This window comes from Castor canadensis, chromosome 4 (assembly GCF_047511655.1).
Source record: "Castor canadensis chromosome 4, mCasCan1.hap1v2, whole genome shotgun sequence".
Classification (NCBI taxonomy): Eukaryota; Metazoa; Chordata; class Mammalia; order Rodentia; family Castoridae; genus Castor; species Castor canadensis.
In genome coordinates this window covers 166,960,942-166,977,991 of record NC_133389.1, presented here as the reverse complement: position 1 = coordinate 166,977,991, position 17,050 = coordinate 166,960,942, and the positions used below count along the sequence as shown (strand labels likewise).

At 41.7% G+C, this 17,050-nt stretch overlaps 1 protein-coding gene across 2 annotated transcripts in view; it reads left to right on the top strand.

The window, feature by feature from the left end:
- The window catches only part of Nhej1 (non-homologous end joining factor 1), an 80,072-nt gene extending 63,383 nt beyond the window's left edge, over window positions 1–16,689 (top strand). For both annotated transcript variants that reach the window (XM_020170808.2, XM_074071772.1), the window contains 3 exons: window positions 14,738–14,855; window positions 15,593–15,711; window positions 16,181–16,689. In XM_020170808.2, coding sequence (XP_020026397.1) covers window positions 14,738–14,855; window positions 15,593–15,711; window positions 16,181–16,255 — 312 coding nt within the window. In that variant the 3' untranslated portion in view covers window positions 16,256–16,689. The remainder of the gene's footprint in view (window positions 1–14,737; window positions 14,856–15,592; window positions 15,712–16,180) is intronic.
- The last annotated feature ends 361 nt before the right edge of the window (window positions 16,690–17,050 follow it).

Below are 17,050 nucleotides of genomic sequence, written 5' to 3'. Positions count from 1 at the left end.
AGAGGGGAACTGAACATATTTTGCTAAACTCACAATCATTCATTTCTTTGTGCCTAGAACAGTTTGGCTCAGAGAAGGTGCCAAGTTAGTGGCTCTTAAATAAATAAATGTGTTTGTTTCTGTGGGTTGAGACTTTTTCTCTGATTCTGTTTTTAGGACATTATTGCCTGCTATTAAGCAAGGATCTGTTCATTGATTTTATACACACATATTCATGTATATACACACCCTTATTCATTTAATAAAGAATTTGAAGCAGGCTTTTTGGTAATTCTTTGAGGTATTTTCTTGGTCTATGTTCAGAGAGTTTGTAGCAGCATATATTTACTGGAGTCTAGTTCAGCATCCCTAGACCTCAGGCTGCCTTAGCAGGAAGCAGCTTTTTGGATGAAGTCAGATTCAACAGTAGAGGAGCTCAGACTATGGGCAGCAGCCATGTGCTCAGGGTGTGAAATTTGAACAGTGCAGAGGCCCCAACACTTCCAGGTTCAGTTGTTTCATCTCTACAGGACTTAGGAGACTCTTGCTCCATATCCCCACCCTCTATCCCATCCTCTACCCCAGTCAGTCTTTTGCCTGATACCCATGCTTGCCCTTAGAATGCTGATATGAATAGCTTTAGCTTTATAAGGAAAGAATTTGGAGAAATGGCTCCAAGGTTGTATTGTTTGCCCTAGTATGGGCATCCAGGGATGCCAGAAGGGGAACAGATGTTCCCAGCTTGTTGATTTTTTTTTTTTTTTATAGAGAAAGTCAAGGGCTCCTATCTAACTGGGCTGTTCAGAATAGGGTCCTCAGCTGGAATTGGAATAAACATCCATTCCAAAGCTTTTCCATGAATATAGACCATAAGCTCTTTGAGGGCAGTGGCCATGTCTCTACCCCATGATCTGAATGAATTCCTGGCTCCTACTTTAGGGCCTGGCACATAGTAGATACTTAGTACGTATTGGCTGGGTGAATGATCCTTGGGCACCAGGAACTCACTGTCTAATGGAGAGATAGGAAACCAGTACACAAATCAGTAATTGAAATTTTTATAATTGTTTTGAGGAAAAAGAATAGAGTGCTACAACAATAATATGGTCAGGGGCCAGAAGTGACATTTAAACTGAGACTGAAAGATTAGAAGGCACTCAGCCACTGAAAGAGTAGGGGGAGACAGGTCTGAAATAGATGTCCTTCAGCCCCCAGCTAGTTAGTAGTAATGCCAACGAGGAAGTCTGAATGCCTATTTATCTAGACTTTTGTAGGCAATTTGTGGGAAAAGAAGGGACTACTGTTGATTCAGGTTAGTCCATTCACTGCTCCCCCACCTCATACTGTTCTTTACATATCCAGCTTTGTTCCATAATGCCTCAGACCTGGTACTATTGACTAGGAATCAAAGGCTGCAGTGTGTGGCTGGCCATGAAGAACAATTTTTTGTTTATGTGTCTGACTCTTTAACCAGACTATGAGCTCCTTGAGGGCAGTGAACCTTGTTTTATCCTCAAGACACAGCATGTTACCTGGCATTCTTGATAATATTGTCTAATGATTAAATGGATAATAACAGTATTTACTGAGTACTTCCTACATGCCAGATACGTTAGTGAGCATTTTACATGCACTATCTCATTTAATCCTCATAATGACTCTGTAATACAGATAGAATTATTATTCCCATTACACAGTTGGAGAAACTAAGGCTTAGAGAGAGATGAAGTAATGAACTTGGAGATTTGGATGCTAGCCATTTAACTGCAGAACCCCACTGTTTTGCTGAAATAAAGTACTTTTCCTGGTTGCCTTTAAGTAGTTGAGATTGTTTTGGAACTTTCAGGTGAACAGAATTAGTATGTTGCTTATATTATCTTATTTAACAGCTCTCATGGATATGACTTACTTTACTCATTTTATAGTGAGAAAATTAAGGCTCAAAGATACTAAGTTGCTTGCCTGAGATGATAAGACAAATATCTAAGTGATGGATTTGTTTTCAAAAGTAGGTCTGTCTGATTCTAGGTGCTATGGTCCTCGCCAGCATTCCATGCTAACTTAAGTAGCTCAGTCACTGGGCAGATACCTGCTCCACCGACTGTGTTGAACTCCTTTAAAAATTTTCCTAGCCTGCTGGAAGCCAGAGGGTCTATTTCTAAGAGAGGGAGCACTGTGGAGAATGGGCAAAGAAAAATGGGAGGGTAGAGACTATTTTTTTTAATAAAAATTGAGCTAGTAATACTACAAAGTTTACTGCTAAGCACACACCAAGAATATACCATTTAGAGATTTTAATGCATTCACAAAGTTGTGCAACTATAACCACTATCTAATCCCAGGACATTTTTATCAGCTCCAAAAGAAACCCTATACTCATTTACAGTTATTCTCCATTCTCTCCTTCCCCAAACCCCGGAAATCACTGATCTATTTTCTATTCCTATGGATTTGCCTATTCTGTATGTGTTATACAAATTGAACCATACAATATGTGGTCTTTTGTGACTGGCTTCTTTTACATGGCATTATTGCTTTCAAGGGCCATCTATTAAGAGTGAATGTCAGAACTTCATTCCTTTCTGTGTCAGATCAATGTACTATCATATGGATGTACTGTGTTTTTGTTTATCCAATTAACCTGTTGATGGACATTTGGGTTCTCTCTACTTTTTTTGCTATTATGAATAATACTGCTATGAATATTTGCATATAGGTTTTTTTAAATTTTTGAAGTACTGAGGATTGAACACAGGTCCTTGCACTCACCCCTGAGCTACATCACTAGCCCATGTGTACACATTTTTGTGTGAACATATGTTTTCAGTTCTCTTGGGTATATGTCTTATAGTAACTCTGTGTTTTAATTTTTTTTTTTTTTTAAGCAGTGCTGGGAATTAAACCCAGGGCCTTGAACCAAGTGCTCTACCACTTGAGCAACACCCTCCAGTCCTTTTGTTTTTGAAATAGGGTCTCACTGGCTTTGCCTGGGCTGGCCTCCTCCCTCTACCTTCCTAGCAGCTGCGATTGTAGGCATCTGCCACCACATCTGGCTTGTGTTTAACTTTTTAAAGAGCTGCCTGTTTTCCATAGTAGTTTATTTTTCATTAATAAAAGTTTTAAATCAAAATATAAGATGCATATAAAAATGCCGATATATATTCTTTCTTTTTCTTTTTTTTTTTTTTTGCAGTCCTTGGGCTTGAACTCAGGGCCTACACTTCAAGCCACTCCACTAGCCTTTTATTGTGATGGGTTTTTTTCGAGATAGGGTCTTGTAAACTGTTTGCCCTGCCTGGGTTTGAACCTCAATCCTCCTGATCTCTGCCTCCTGAGTAGCTAGGATTTATAGGCATGAGCCACTGGCTCCCGGCCCAATATGTATTCTTCCAGCTTGAAGAATTATTGCAAAATGAACAGCTGTATAATCAGTACCTAAGTCAAAGAACTAGAAAATTTCCAGTACTCAGAAGTACTCCTCTATTCCGTCTAAGTACTCTTGAAAGGGTAACCACTGTCCTGGCTTCTAATATGGTCATCAATTTTGTTTGTTTTTAAATTTCATATAGGTGAAATCATATTGTTCACATTCTTCTGTATCTGACTTCTTTCATTCAACAAAATGTTTATGAAATTCATCCATGTTTCTATATGTGGCAGTATCTTATTAATTTTCATCTCTGTATAATATTTCACTGTTAAGACTATACCACAATTTGTTCATTTGTGTTTGTATGGACACAATGAATTGGAATGGCTGGGTAATAGCCATTATGGTAACAGGATAGTGGTATCCTGTATCCTGTTGTGGTTTTAATTTTCCTTAGGACCAGTGATGTTTTATATATATTTTAATGTAATGTCATTTAAATATGACTAAGCCTTTTGCCAGTTTTTATTGAGTTACTTACTTTTTCTTTTTTGTCAGTATGGGGGGGTGGTTAACATAAGGCCTTGCACTTGCTAGGCAGATGCTCTGCCATTTGAGCCATGCCTCAACCCTTATTTATCTTTTTCTTACTGATTTTTAAGTGTTTTTAAATATATTTTAGAAGTGAATCCTTTTGTTGGTTATATGTACTACAAATGATTTTTTCCTATTCTATAACTTGCTGTTTTACTTTCTTAATTGTGTCTTTCAATGAACAGGTTTCTAATTTTAATATAGTCTAATTTATCAGTCTTTTCCCTTATGGCTTGTTTCCTGTTAAGAAATGTTTACCTCCCTTAGGCCATGAAAATCAGGCCCTTATCGTGTATGTTTGTGTGTGTGTCTGTGGAAGCCATATATCACCTGATGGAATGAGATTTCTCAGGGTGGAGAGGACATACAGAGCAGGCAGCAGGCAGGTGAGGATAGGGAGCCCTTAGCCCCACCATGGGCTGTGTTCCCAGCTGTCAAGCATGTAATCCTGGGTGAAAGAGAATCTCTTTGGTGGGGGAGGTCCTACAAAGAATACTTACTGAGTCCTCTAACTAACCTCTGTGTCTACAGGCCCAGCTGAGTATCCTCTTTTCGCCACTAAACCTGGAAAAAAATTAAATCTGCACAGAGATAGTGGCACATGGTGGGATTGGGGCCTTCAGAGCCAGAATGCTTGCCTTACAGCTGCCACTTTCTTTTGTTGTTAAATCTGATGCCTTTTTCTTTCAGATTTCTAACACTTCCATTTGGGAAAAAGATGTTGAAAGAGGTTATGAGTTTCATAACCTCTTCAGATTGGCTGTCCCCCTGCCAAGCTGGCAGAGCCCCCTCCCTGAGCCAGAGGGACAGGCACTTCTTGTTCTAAGGGAAGGAGTGGGAGCAGAGCAAAGAAGGAATGAGAGTTGCTACTGCCCTTTCTGCGGGGCTCTGAGGACTTGTTCCCCCCAGGAAACCACTTTCATCCCATGAGCCCTTTTGCTGCTTGTTAGTTGCTCTCCAGACTAGAAAGCCGTGGTTTGTCCTGGAGGTGGGTGGGGCTCTGGGGACAGTTTGGGCTTTGGCCCTCTAAATTGGAGGGGGTAGTTATGGTGTGAGCAGAGGGTCACAGCTCAGTCTGTACCATTTGCTTGTCACCTTGAGAAGTTTCACCTTGTCTAGCAAAACCTTCTTTCAGAGGCAGCCACCACAAAGGGCTCTTATGAGAGCAGCTGCCCCTACCCCCACCTTCACTTCCACTCCCTCTGCCATTATTTTTCTTTGGGGGCAGAGCTGAGGGCCCTTCCTGCAATGACTCTAAGGGGCTATGCTTCTTTTAAAAGGAGATTCAGAGTTGAGAGCCTCCCAGTACCAGTCATTTTTCTGATTTTCTGGTCCACTTGGAGGCTACCCTGGGGTGAAGTAAGGCTTCCCTTCTCAGGTGTTTTGTCTTTTCCTTCTCTCAGCCTCTTGGGTCATTTGGAGCCCTTAGAAAGGAGGTGAGAGCTGGTTTCTAGTACCTCTAGGCCTCAGAACAGGGGCCAGCCTCCTTATAGGGCCAGAGTGGAAGGAGAAATGGATGTGTTAGCGGGTGGTTCTAAGAGGCATTCTAATGAGTGGCACAGGTGTAGTTTCTGTATTTTCCTTCTATTTTTTCATTCTGCCTGTTCTTAATCAAGTAACTTAACTCTTTGGGCCTTTGTTTTCTAGTTATAAAATGAGAATGTTAGTGTGTAGCTAATAGGGTTAAATATGGAGGTTAATTGGGATAATGCACTGAAATACTTAGCCTAATGACAATACATAGAAGGCAGTTAATCTTGGGGCTCAGAGTGTGTGCTTATCCTGCATGAATCCCCAACAGTACATTTTTTAAAAAGATAGTTAGGTATGGTTGTACATGCCTGTAATCCTAGCGCTCACAAGGCTAAGGCCAGAGGGTTGAGAGTTCAAGGCCAGCTTGAGCTACATAGAGAGCCTTTGTTGCTCTATGAAAACAAACAAAATCCCCAAACCCATTAATCTTATATTATTCAAGCCTTCTGTTTGGACTTCTGTTTGTAGTCTTTCTTCCCATCTCCCTTCTTACTAGTCTCTGCCTTACTAGTCTAGGGAGCTAGTGAGGGCTCAAAGTATATGAGAAAAATCTGGATAATGTAAGTGGACCTTAACTGTATCTCAAACCATTTTGAACTCTTTACCTGTCTTAACTTCCGTTATATTTCTAGCACTCCTGGAGAGAGTGAGAAGGCAAAATTACCCCACTTTGAAGGGATGTCACAAGAGACAGTGATCTGGTAGCTTGACTAGCCTGCTGCAACATGCATGCTTGCATGTGTAATGCACACATACCTTCATTCTCCCACCATGTTCTAAAAAGGGACGGAGCAAACTGGACTATAAATTAAATAGTTTGCAAGGTTCCTACACGATAATTAATTTGTAAGGTCCCTAAAACATGAGATAATGTCCAGGCCTCTCTGGGTTATTTTTCCTTCTAGTCCAGGGTAGGGTGGCTGCTCAGGAGACAGAGGCTAATCGTGGAGGTCAGCATCAGCAGGGCAGAATGGTCAGGGGAGGTCTTGTGACAGGAACAGACCCAAACAAAACCAAATCAGACCAAACAGAGCAGTGGCAGCTGTCTCGTTGATTTCACATGTGGTCTTTCAAGGGCACTGTGATTTATGTACTTAGGATACCGTGTTCTCTCTCAACTCATCAAGGTTTCTCATCAGTGAGCTGATAGAGGGGTATTCTGTGAAGGACAAAATAGAGCGACCCTCATGGTTGGATCTTGTCTGAAACTCAGAAACTACTCCGCCAGGTGAACTACTCTGGAGAATTTGTAGTGAGGAGAAAGTTGTCTCCAGAAACCTGGACATTACACCATATTTTTATTCTCTGGCCTATTAATGTTTTTCTTTTCTCCTCTCAGACTTTGTGGAAACTGTGAGATTAATCCCATCTAAAACCATTTGGATGACATTCTCTGTAGGTTATGTTTTTCTGTTTTTCCAAATAGTCCTTACAGAGTACATATTACTTAAAAGTGGGAGTGACATGGCAGAGTCTTTTTCACAGGCCCCATTAGGAAGCAGGAAATAAGGGAGAGAAAAGATTTCCTTAAAGCACTATTGGATAAGTTGGGCTCAGTGAATACTTTTGCTGAAATTTTGTGGGGAGCAAGCTGTTTGTTCTTCATGTGATTCTGGAGAGAGTGCTAGTTTACTCTTCATGACTTTTCTCTTGTCAAAAGAGGGCAAAGAGAAGGTGAAACCTTGGCCTCTTGGGCAGGTCCTACAAAGTAGGAGAATAAAGGTGATCTTTGGGAAGCTACATGAGCAGGTGTAGGGAGGTCAGGAAACATAATACATATTGAACAGGCACTCTTCACAAATGTTACCATGTAGTCTCCTTCCACCAGTGCCACAAAAGTAAATATTGTTGGTTCCTTCATTTTTCTGGCGAGGGAACAGAGGCCAGAAGAGGTTAGTAACACAACTGGGAAGTGGCAAAGTTAGGATTTAAACCCTGACCCTTGTGATACAGAAGCCACACTGTCTTTGACTCTGTCAGATACTGAGGAGTAGGTTCCTGTGGTATAGTGGGCAGTGAATGACCCACAGGTTCCATCTAGGTTTCATGACTGTCTCCCTGATCTGGGCCTTGACTGGGCACCAAGTTGTTTGAAGATCCTATGCTTTGGGTTGCCAATGGAGACATGTTAATAATGGCACCAGACCTTGCTTTCTCTGAGTATGTTATTATTAGGATATTTCTTGAGCCACTTTGGTACAAGAGTAGGGCCAGATAAGAAAAGTTTCAGTGTGCCTTGCAAAGGGAATGAATAGCCATTTCTGGGTACTTGCTCATTTAATCATTTTACAACTCTGTGGTGTAGATGTTGTTAGTCTCATTTTTCTCTCTCCTCTCTCTCTCTCTCTCTCCCCTTGCCCCTTTGCTCATCCCTCTGTCTTTCTCCTCTCCTCCTCTCATCTCTCTCAAAATAAGACATTGACAGTTGTATAGTAATTTGCCCAAAGTATCACAGCTAGCAAATATAATATTTTGGGTATAAATCCAAGTCTTTGAGACTCTAAAGCCAGAACTTAGAGCTAGATTTAACTTCTCTCTTGCTTGCTGTCTTGTTTTCCCTTACAAATTTTTCTCAGATGGGGATACAGCTCAGAATTACAGTGCTTGCCTAGCATATGCAAAGGCCTAGATTTGATCCCAAACGTTGCAAAAAAATAAATAAATAAATAAAAGAAAAAAGAATAAAAGAATCCCTCTCTCCCACTTTCTGGTTAGTATTACTTCTTCCTCTTTGAGTAAGAAAAGAAGCCACTTTAAGCTTTCTCTTTTAAAACCTTGTACTTTCCCTAGGTGTTGGGTTCACCTTTTTTCTGACTCTGGTCCTTTTGCTGCTGAAGCTGGTTTGTGTGCCCAAGGGTCATGTCAGATTGTCTTTGATTTAGAGATTTCATTTTAGGTTTCTAGATCATCCCTGTATAACATCTGCCTGGTGCCTGACTCTTCTCATATCCTATATCCAGTCTGTCAGCTTGAAAGTGTGTTGGCCATTCCTTCACATTCATCCAAAACCTCATCATTCTTATCACCTCCACTAAACCTGGGCTAGATTATCTTCACCTCTCACCTACTTATTGTAGCAGCCTGCCTGCTTATTGTAGCAGGTCTTCTCTTTTTTTCTGAGGCTTGCTTCTCTTTTCCTCTACACTCAGAGTGATCCTTTTGAGATGTAAATCATATCATTTCACCTTTCTACTCATAAGCTCTAGTAGCTTCTGTTATGGTCTGAATATGAAATGCCTCCCACAGGCTCATGTACTGAGGTCTTAGTTGCCAGTTGATGGTCTTTGAGAAGTAATTAGATCTGAAGGGCTCTGACCTAGTCAATGGGTTAATCACTTGATGGATTTATAGTAGGATGGCGTTTTGGGGAGGTGGGGCCTAGTTGGAGGAAGTAGGTCACTGGAGGCATGTCCTTGGAAGTCTATATCTTGCCCTTACTCCTTGCCACATTCCCTTTCGCTGCTTTCTGTCCACTATAAAGTGAAGAAGCTCCTCTGCACTCTGCCCAAGTGCCTGGGGCCAAGCAGCCATGAACTGAATCCTCTGAAATTTGAGCCAAAATAAATCTTTCTTCCCTTAAGTTGTTTATGTCAGGTATTTTTTTGTCACATCAATACAAAGTAACTAATACACCTCCTACAGAATAAAAAAAATTGTGCTATAAAATCTCATTATTTCAAATAAACATACAGACACATATCTTTATACTGCCATGCTCTTACTTTAATACAAGATAACCATTTAATTTAAAGCTCTATAATTGAATAAAGCTATGTGGTGATGCATCCTTGCAATCCTAGCACTTGGGAGGCTGAAGCAGGAGAATCACATGTTTGAGGCCAGCCTGAGCTACATAATGAGATCCTGTCTAAATAAAAAAAACAAAAACAAACAGACACAGTAAGCAGAAACTGGGACTATCCCAGGAAGACTAGAAAGCTCCCACTTACTCAACCACATGAAACATTCACTTCCAGTTAGGTCTTTTTGAAATGTCTCCACGAAGCCTTCCTTGATCTCTTTAAAATTGTACCACATTTTTGCCCCCTTTCCATAATGCCTAAGATAATTCATTTTTTCAGACTTAAGAGTTGTTTTGTCTTGTATTTTGGTGGGACTGGTGCTTGAACTCTTGTAAGCACCAGGCACTCTTGAAAAAGGCTTGAATTATGCCTCCAGTTCATTTTGCTGTGGTTATTTTGGAGATGGGATCTTACAAACTATTTGCCCAGTTTGACTTCAAACTGCAATCCTCCCAATGTCAACCTCCCAAGTAGGGTTATAGGCATGAGCTACTGGCACCCAGCTAAATTATGAGTTTTAATTGGCCATATGTTTGTTATTGATCTCCCCTCTTGAATATGAACCGCAAAAGGGGAGATAACTTGGACCAGTGGAGTGGCTCAAATGATAGAGCACCTGCCTAGCAAGCGTGAAGCCCTGAGTTCAAACCCTAATATCGCAAAAAACCAGAGGGAGATCACTATGCCCCAGCATCTACACAGTCCTGAACACCACAGTAAATGATCAGTAAATATTTGTTAAACTTGACTAGATTGGCAGAGAGAGAGTCATGTTTTCTGAAGAGTCTTGTAGAGTCCTCTTCTTAAATCAATTGTCTCGTTCCTTCCTACTTAGTTTGGCAAACTCTTTGGCAGCTGAGGCCTTCTTAGAAAAGTTTTATAATTTTTTTTCTTATCCCTAAGAGAAACTAATGATAAACATTACCATGATTCCCTAAACTAAGATGTGGGCTCTCTAGGGAGGGAAGTTTGTATCCAGACCAGCAGAGTTTGCCACATTGCAGGAGGGAAAAGAGGTCTTATCCCTAGGGAAGTCACATGTCAGGGGCTCTGCCTTGGCAGTTGTTATACTGTGATGGTCAGTGCCAGGGATCTGGAGCTGTGCCAGCTTCTGAGGCTAGTGCCAGAACTAAACACCTGCTCAAAGATGGGTTCTGGAAAGTTCCAGTTGGCTTGTTCTCCATTGTCCTTCTGCCTGTTAAATCTGTCCTCAGACTAAGGCCCATATTCATAGGGTAAGCAATATATCAGGGTTGAGCCTTTCCTTACCCAGGATTGTAGAGGTTTCTTTTCTGAGGTAGTCTCAAAGGAAAGAAGGTGAAGGTGGGAGGAGCAGACCACATATATCTGGTTGAAAATGGCCATTGGGATCTCGCCACCAAATCCTTTGTGAGTCATAGAATTTCTGCACCACTGGGGATGGGTTTTAAGTTGAAAAAGATGGAAGTTACCACAAAAGAGGAGCATTTGGGTCCTAGGAACCAAGATGGACTGCAGTAGGAATAAGAAGGGGAAATAAAATGCATTTTAGGATTCTATAACTTAAGTTTTCCTAAAGTTTCTGATGTGGTTGTAAACGGGAGTTAAAGTCCTAGAAAATTGTCTCAGGAATGTAAAATAGCTCTCAGAGATAGGAACAGAGGTGTGAAGAAGTACTAAGAGTTTATATAAGTGTAGCCAAGAATATAAAAAGTGAAGCTAAAGTCTGCTTCTGAGTCCTCATCATTTGTTTCAGTATTAGTTTAGAGTCAAGGAAGCTTTGGCAAACAGTTACATAGTGAAGAAAGTCACTTTGTGAAACAAGGAAATTCCCACGGGCATAATCTTAATTCAGAAATCACAGTCCTTTACAATCTGTGGATGTGAATTTAGCCTTCTAGTTGCACTTTCCCAAGATATAACCATATATCCTGTCTTTTCACACTTCTGTGCCTTGCACACTTCCACCACTCTGAGAGTCTAACTTGCCTTGATGTTACCACTTCTGAACCTTTTTTCAGAACTCTCAGTTGGATTTCATTGCTTTCTTTGGGTTTTATTGCCCTTTGCTTAAACTATGTTATAGCAAATCACTTGAAAACGAAACCAAACATCTTATCTCCCACATGCAAATTTGAATTCTTAGAGGCAGGACTCTTATTTATTATCATTGTTTTGACTCAGACCTGTTCTGCGGAGGGAAGCATTAACACCTCCATTCTCCACCCCGAGTCCCAATGACATTTTCACTGGCTAGAACTGACTCCATGCTAATCAGATGAACAGGTTACACAGTAGGTTAACCTGACTCTTCTTCTCCTCCCACTCTGGGCAGTGACCAGCTTTGTGACTGGTACACTGTGCTCTTGGCTCAGGCATACTTACAGCAGGGGACACTATTTGCTTTGCTTAGTCCTGACTCCAGCATTCTCGCTTTGATCTCTGCTGCATGCCCCACCTTGCTCCTGCCATTGTCCTGTGCTGGGACCTAATGTTTCTCCTTACCAAGCCCAGGCTTCCCCACTTCTCTTTCCTAGAATATTCTAAGATGATGTCTAAGGAATAAGTAATGGAGGGTGACTGAAATGGAATTACAGGTGTGGCCTCTCACTCCCTAAGGGTCCAGACCATCTGCCTCTGTTTTATCTGCTTACTGTTTTCTTGTCACCTTGGGGATGACAGATAAACCATGTTAGGAGAGATTGTGGGTAGTGATCCTTGGAGAGGCTGGATTGCCATTTTGATTAAAATTCTGAAGTTCAGACAAGTAAATATGGTAGCGTTTATATATGTGGGTTCTAAAGCCAGACTGTCTAGATTCTATCCTGCTGTATCACTTACTAGTTGTGACTAACTACCTCAGCCAAATAAACTCATGCTAGTATCTACTTTGTTCATTCATTCATACATAGTTATAGAGCCCCTACTATGGGTAAGAGGTTTTTCTGGATGCCAGGAAAATAATAGTGAATAAGACAAAAATGGGTTAATGATTAAAGTACTTAGAACAGTGCCTAGCACTTAGTAAATATTTAGCAAATATAATGATATTCTCTTCTTAGTACTTTTCTGAGAATAGATATGTGGGTGGGATAACCTTTGGCAGCAGCTGCGGACCAGATCTCTCTGAGAAGGGGAAGGACAGAGGAAGAGCTAAGATAAGGTTCTAGATTTGGACTTAGGTCCAGGGCAACACTGGCTTAAATGGCCTTTCACTTCTAACACTTCATTTTGAAGTTAAATACATGAGCTGGGTAAAGATCAGCCTGGAAAATTTATGAGTCTGTTTAGTTCCATAAAAAGGGCAGGAGGCAATGACCCTGTACTACCTAGATTCTGCCTAGCCCATTTGTACAGACTGTACAGTGCCTGCCGAGCTGTGTATAAATGATCCTGAGAGAGGCTACATTTCTTAAGCAGTATGAAGGGAGAGTCTAGAGATCCAAGGAAGGAGAACAGTTGATTGCCTCTCCACTACCAAGGCCCTCTGCTTATCAAGTAGAGGACCTTCTTTTGGAGAGGAGCAAGTGGCTTTAGTATTAGAAAGATGAACTTAGAAAGGAGAGTGAGGTAGAGTAGAGGTGGCATGGCCTGATAGGTTGCCTTCCCTATTTCAGGTCATTCATCAGGGAGTGTTGCAGAAGATGACTGGTGTGATAACTCATAGTGTCATTCTGCTAGAGGCAAAGTTTAGACTTCTGGTTTCTAGTTAAAGTCCAAGCTGTACTGAAACCTAATGTTACATTACAATAAAAAGAAAGTTGAAGCCTGGGATAGTCTTTATGGAGGTAGGTTTGGAATGGAAATGAACATTTTATTTCCTGGAGATCAGTAAGTTCTTCATCTACCACCCCATTCAGGGAAAGATAACTGTAATCCTGACTGTGGTTCAGCACCTATTTGATTGCTTCTCACACTTTTTCTCTTCCATTCTCCTCTCACAGGTGGTTTCAGAAACGAATGTCCTTATAGCACAGGAAAGGTGTCTTTGACATGAGATATGTGCCAGTCTCATGGCCAAGGAATCTTGGATTGGTTCCCATATAAGCTGCTGGCATGGCTGTTTTGGGGACCTGCTAACTTGACTAGGAACCATAACAATTGGCATGCCTAGGGACAGATGAAGCAGTTCTGGTCCCATTCCAGGCTTCTGCAGAGCAACCAGATTTGGGACCACTGGACACCATACTCTTTCATCTCATTTTTATTGCTCTTTGTTCAGTCTTCAGCCATAACTTTGGCTCAGTTCAACTAAGAACATGAAATTAGATAGGCAAAGCATTTTGCTGTGGATGTGAATCCACAGTTCATTCCATAGTGAAGAAAATATAGTTGTTTTCTTCTGGGGAGGGCAGTACTGGGGTTTGAAGTCAGGGCCTCATGTTTGCTAGGCAGCTGCTCTACCACTTGAGCCACACCACCAGCCCAAGAAAATATAACAGAGCTTTTCATCCTTTTTTCATCATCTCCTCCCCGGGGACCCTTTCAAGACATTTCTTCCCAGTCACCTCAGGAGGCCAGGCCATGTGGTATTGGTGGTATAATAGTGAGCATGGCTGCCTTCCTAATCACCTCAGGAAATTATAATATTACAGATCCGTCAAAAATGTACTATATGTACAATACATATACATATGTGAGTGTTATACTTCAAAAGAGTAACTTCTGTTGCCCCTCAAAAAATAACTTTCACTCCCTTAGGGGAAATACCACCTCCATTGAGGATGTCTGGATTATAGTAAAGCACAGTGGGATTGCAGTAGAGACTATAAAATGGCAGGTAGGCCTCCAAAGCTTTGTCAGCTTTATTTCCCATCGCCACTTTTTTTTTTTTTAGTGGGACTGGGGTTTGAACTCAGGGCTTTGTGCTCTACAATTTGAGCCACACCTCCAGTCCATTTTTCTCTGGTTATTTTGGAGATGGAGTTTTGTAGACTCTTTGCCTGGGCTGCCTCAAACCACCATCCTCCCAATCTCAGCCTCCTAAGTAGCTAGGATTATAGGAATGAGCCACTGGAGCCTGGCTCATTTTTTCTTATTTCTCAATCTGTATCCCTATTTTGTGCTCTTTCTCCTATCCTGGATTTCATTCTTTTTCTCTATCTAGTGTGGAAGTTTAGGAGTAAACTTGGTTAAAATAGTAAACTGTATAGTTTAGAGATACTTAGGGAAGATGATTTCCTAAAATAGTCCTCTGAGAAGTCATCTCTTTGGGAAGAAAGCGCCCAGAGACCTGTAGCATATTCATGAGAAGGCATAACAGGCCTAAGAACTAGAGGAAATAGAGACATTTAGAATTGCCTTTCAGAGAACACCTCCCAGGAAGTCTTTATATGATGCCAGCAGGCTAGGATATGAAAGCCCAAGTTGGATCTAACTACTTTATATAAATTTTACATAAATTTGTTCTGCCAGTGGAATATCCAGTTCCTTTTCACTGGCCAGACTGACCATTGGTAGTATCTCCTCTTCTCTGTAGAAACTACCGGAAGCATGCAGCCTTGGTGATGGAAGGCCATTTGTCATGAATCTGCAGAGTTTGTATGTGGCAGTCACCAAACAGGAGGTCCAAGCAGAACAGATGCATCAAGGCACTGGTGAGTAGCTTCAGGCAAACCTGGTCTGCCTGGGGTTAGAGTTAGGATCTAGGTTTGTGTGGTCCAATAGAGTTAGCTCCAGCCACATGTATTTAAATTTAAATCAAGTAAGGTCTAGGGGATGGCTTAGGTGATAAAGCACTTGCCTAGCATGCTCAAGGCCCTGGGTTCAATCCCAAGTACCACCAAAAAAGAAAACATTAAAATTAAATAAGAAAATTAAGTGAGAAATGTCCTCATGTTCTCTAACTACATTTCAAGCACTCAGTAGTCACATGTGGCCAATGGCAGATACAGAACACTTCCCTCACTGCAGAAAGACCTTAGTTGTCCCTGGCCCAGGGTTAGCAAGAGAACCAGTGGCAGTAGAGTGCCTGCCTAGCAAGTACAAAGCCAGAGTTCAAACCTTAGTACCGCCAAAAAAAGAAAAGAAAAGAAAAGAAAAATCAGTGGGAGATTAATTTCCCTACTGAGAGCTATCAGGGCATGTACAGGAACAATCAGTTCTTGTGAGTCAATGAAACTCTCATTCTACCCTCTGAAAGTGGGCCTGGGGAATCTTCTTAGAAACAGAGCTTTCCAAAAATCAGTTGGAAGTTGGATTTGTGGCTACTCTGACTGCTAATTTATTCGTACCAGAGTTGGACTTTATCTGAATACTTACTTATAAATGCTAATGTCTTCCTGGTAAGAAGGAGGCATTTCTCACTATCTTTTCTTGATCTTTCTGGTTTCAGGAGAGACTCAGACTTCAAGCGGAGCCTCCCCTCAAGGAACTGATAGCCACCTTCTGAACCAGCCAGAACAGCCAGTCTCCTCAGCTCCAGTACTCTTAGCACCTGAGCAGAAGCCCATGGTGAGTCATATGTGAACAGTTCCTTGATGGCCTTCTGAGTGTTAGAAAACTTGGCACCTATAACTCCCAAACCAGTGGTCCCTGCAATTGTCACATAGTTGACACTGCCTCAGTAATATTGAGAGATATTTGTGAGGTAATTCCAAATTGTGGAGACTCCTGGTCTTTCACATTTTCCCTTACTGGCTCTTCTCTGCTATTCTTGGACTGAATGATGAACCCTAACTCCTCTTTCACCTTATTGCACTTCAGTGATGATCTGTGGGGTGTGACTTCTGGGAGAAGGCATGTATGCATCTCCTGCTGAGAGTCTTCTAGCCATTTACTGCCTAACATAGGCTTAAAAACACTTATGTCAGATACTTCAAGATAGTCTTGTCCTAACCAGGAGCCATGAGAGAGAGAAAGTTCCTTTCCTAACATGAATCTGTTTCAAAACCCTATTTAACTTGGGTTCCTTGTTTTCTAGGTTGCTTCAGGCCCTGTGCAGAGATCTCAGCTGTCAAAAGTCAAGAGGAAGAAGCCAAGAGGGCTTTTCAGTTAACCTGTCATGGTCTTAGTTGCAGAGGATGGAGCAGGAGAACAGCTTCCCAGCATCACCTGGAAAAGAGCTCAAATGATAGAGTATCTCTAAAATAGAATCACAATCAGAGGCCCACCGCTGAGCAAGAAAACTTAGTTCATGTTCACAGGCCACCTGAATGGGACTGCTCACCAAAAAGGCTTGGCTCCAACTCACTGGGCACTGGCCTTCCTATTTGACGAAGCCAGTCTCTGAGAATGCCATACCGTCCTCTCTTCAGTGTAGGCTCTCTAGGCCCAGGACCCTACCATGGACTTTTTGTGGAACAAGTCCACAAACAGGCACAACATGCTGAGGAAGCCTTCTACCTTTCTCACTAGTCCCCAGCCTGTTCAAATGCTCCTCAGAGACTCAGTTCTCTCTTTAGTGCGGAATAAAAAGCACATGCACTCCTCTGCCTTTTCCTTTTTCTTTTCTCTCTCTCTCTTTTTTTTTTTCCAGTCCTAGAGATGGAATCCAGGGCCTCATACATGCTAGGCAAGCACTCTATCACCAAGACACACCACCAGCCCCTACTAATATGTGGAACTCATAGCCCGTGTCACCACCCTGGGTACCTTTGTCTCTGGGTGAAGTCTGAGCCCTCAGTCTGACCTTCAGATTCTTTGTAAGCTTTTCTGCTATGACTGGCCTGAGTTTAATCACATTCAGAAGTTTTAATGTTGAGAACTCTCTCCATGGTGAACATAGGACAGACGGACTGCTACTGTCCTTCACCAGACTTGGATGTGTTTTTCTGTTGGCTTTACAGGCATA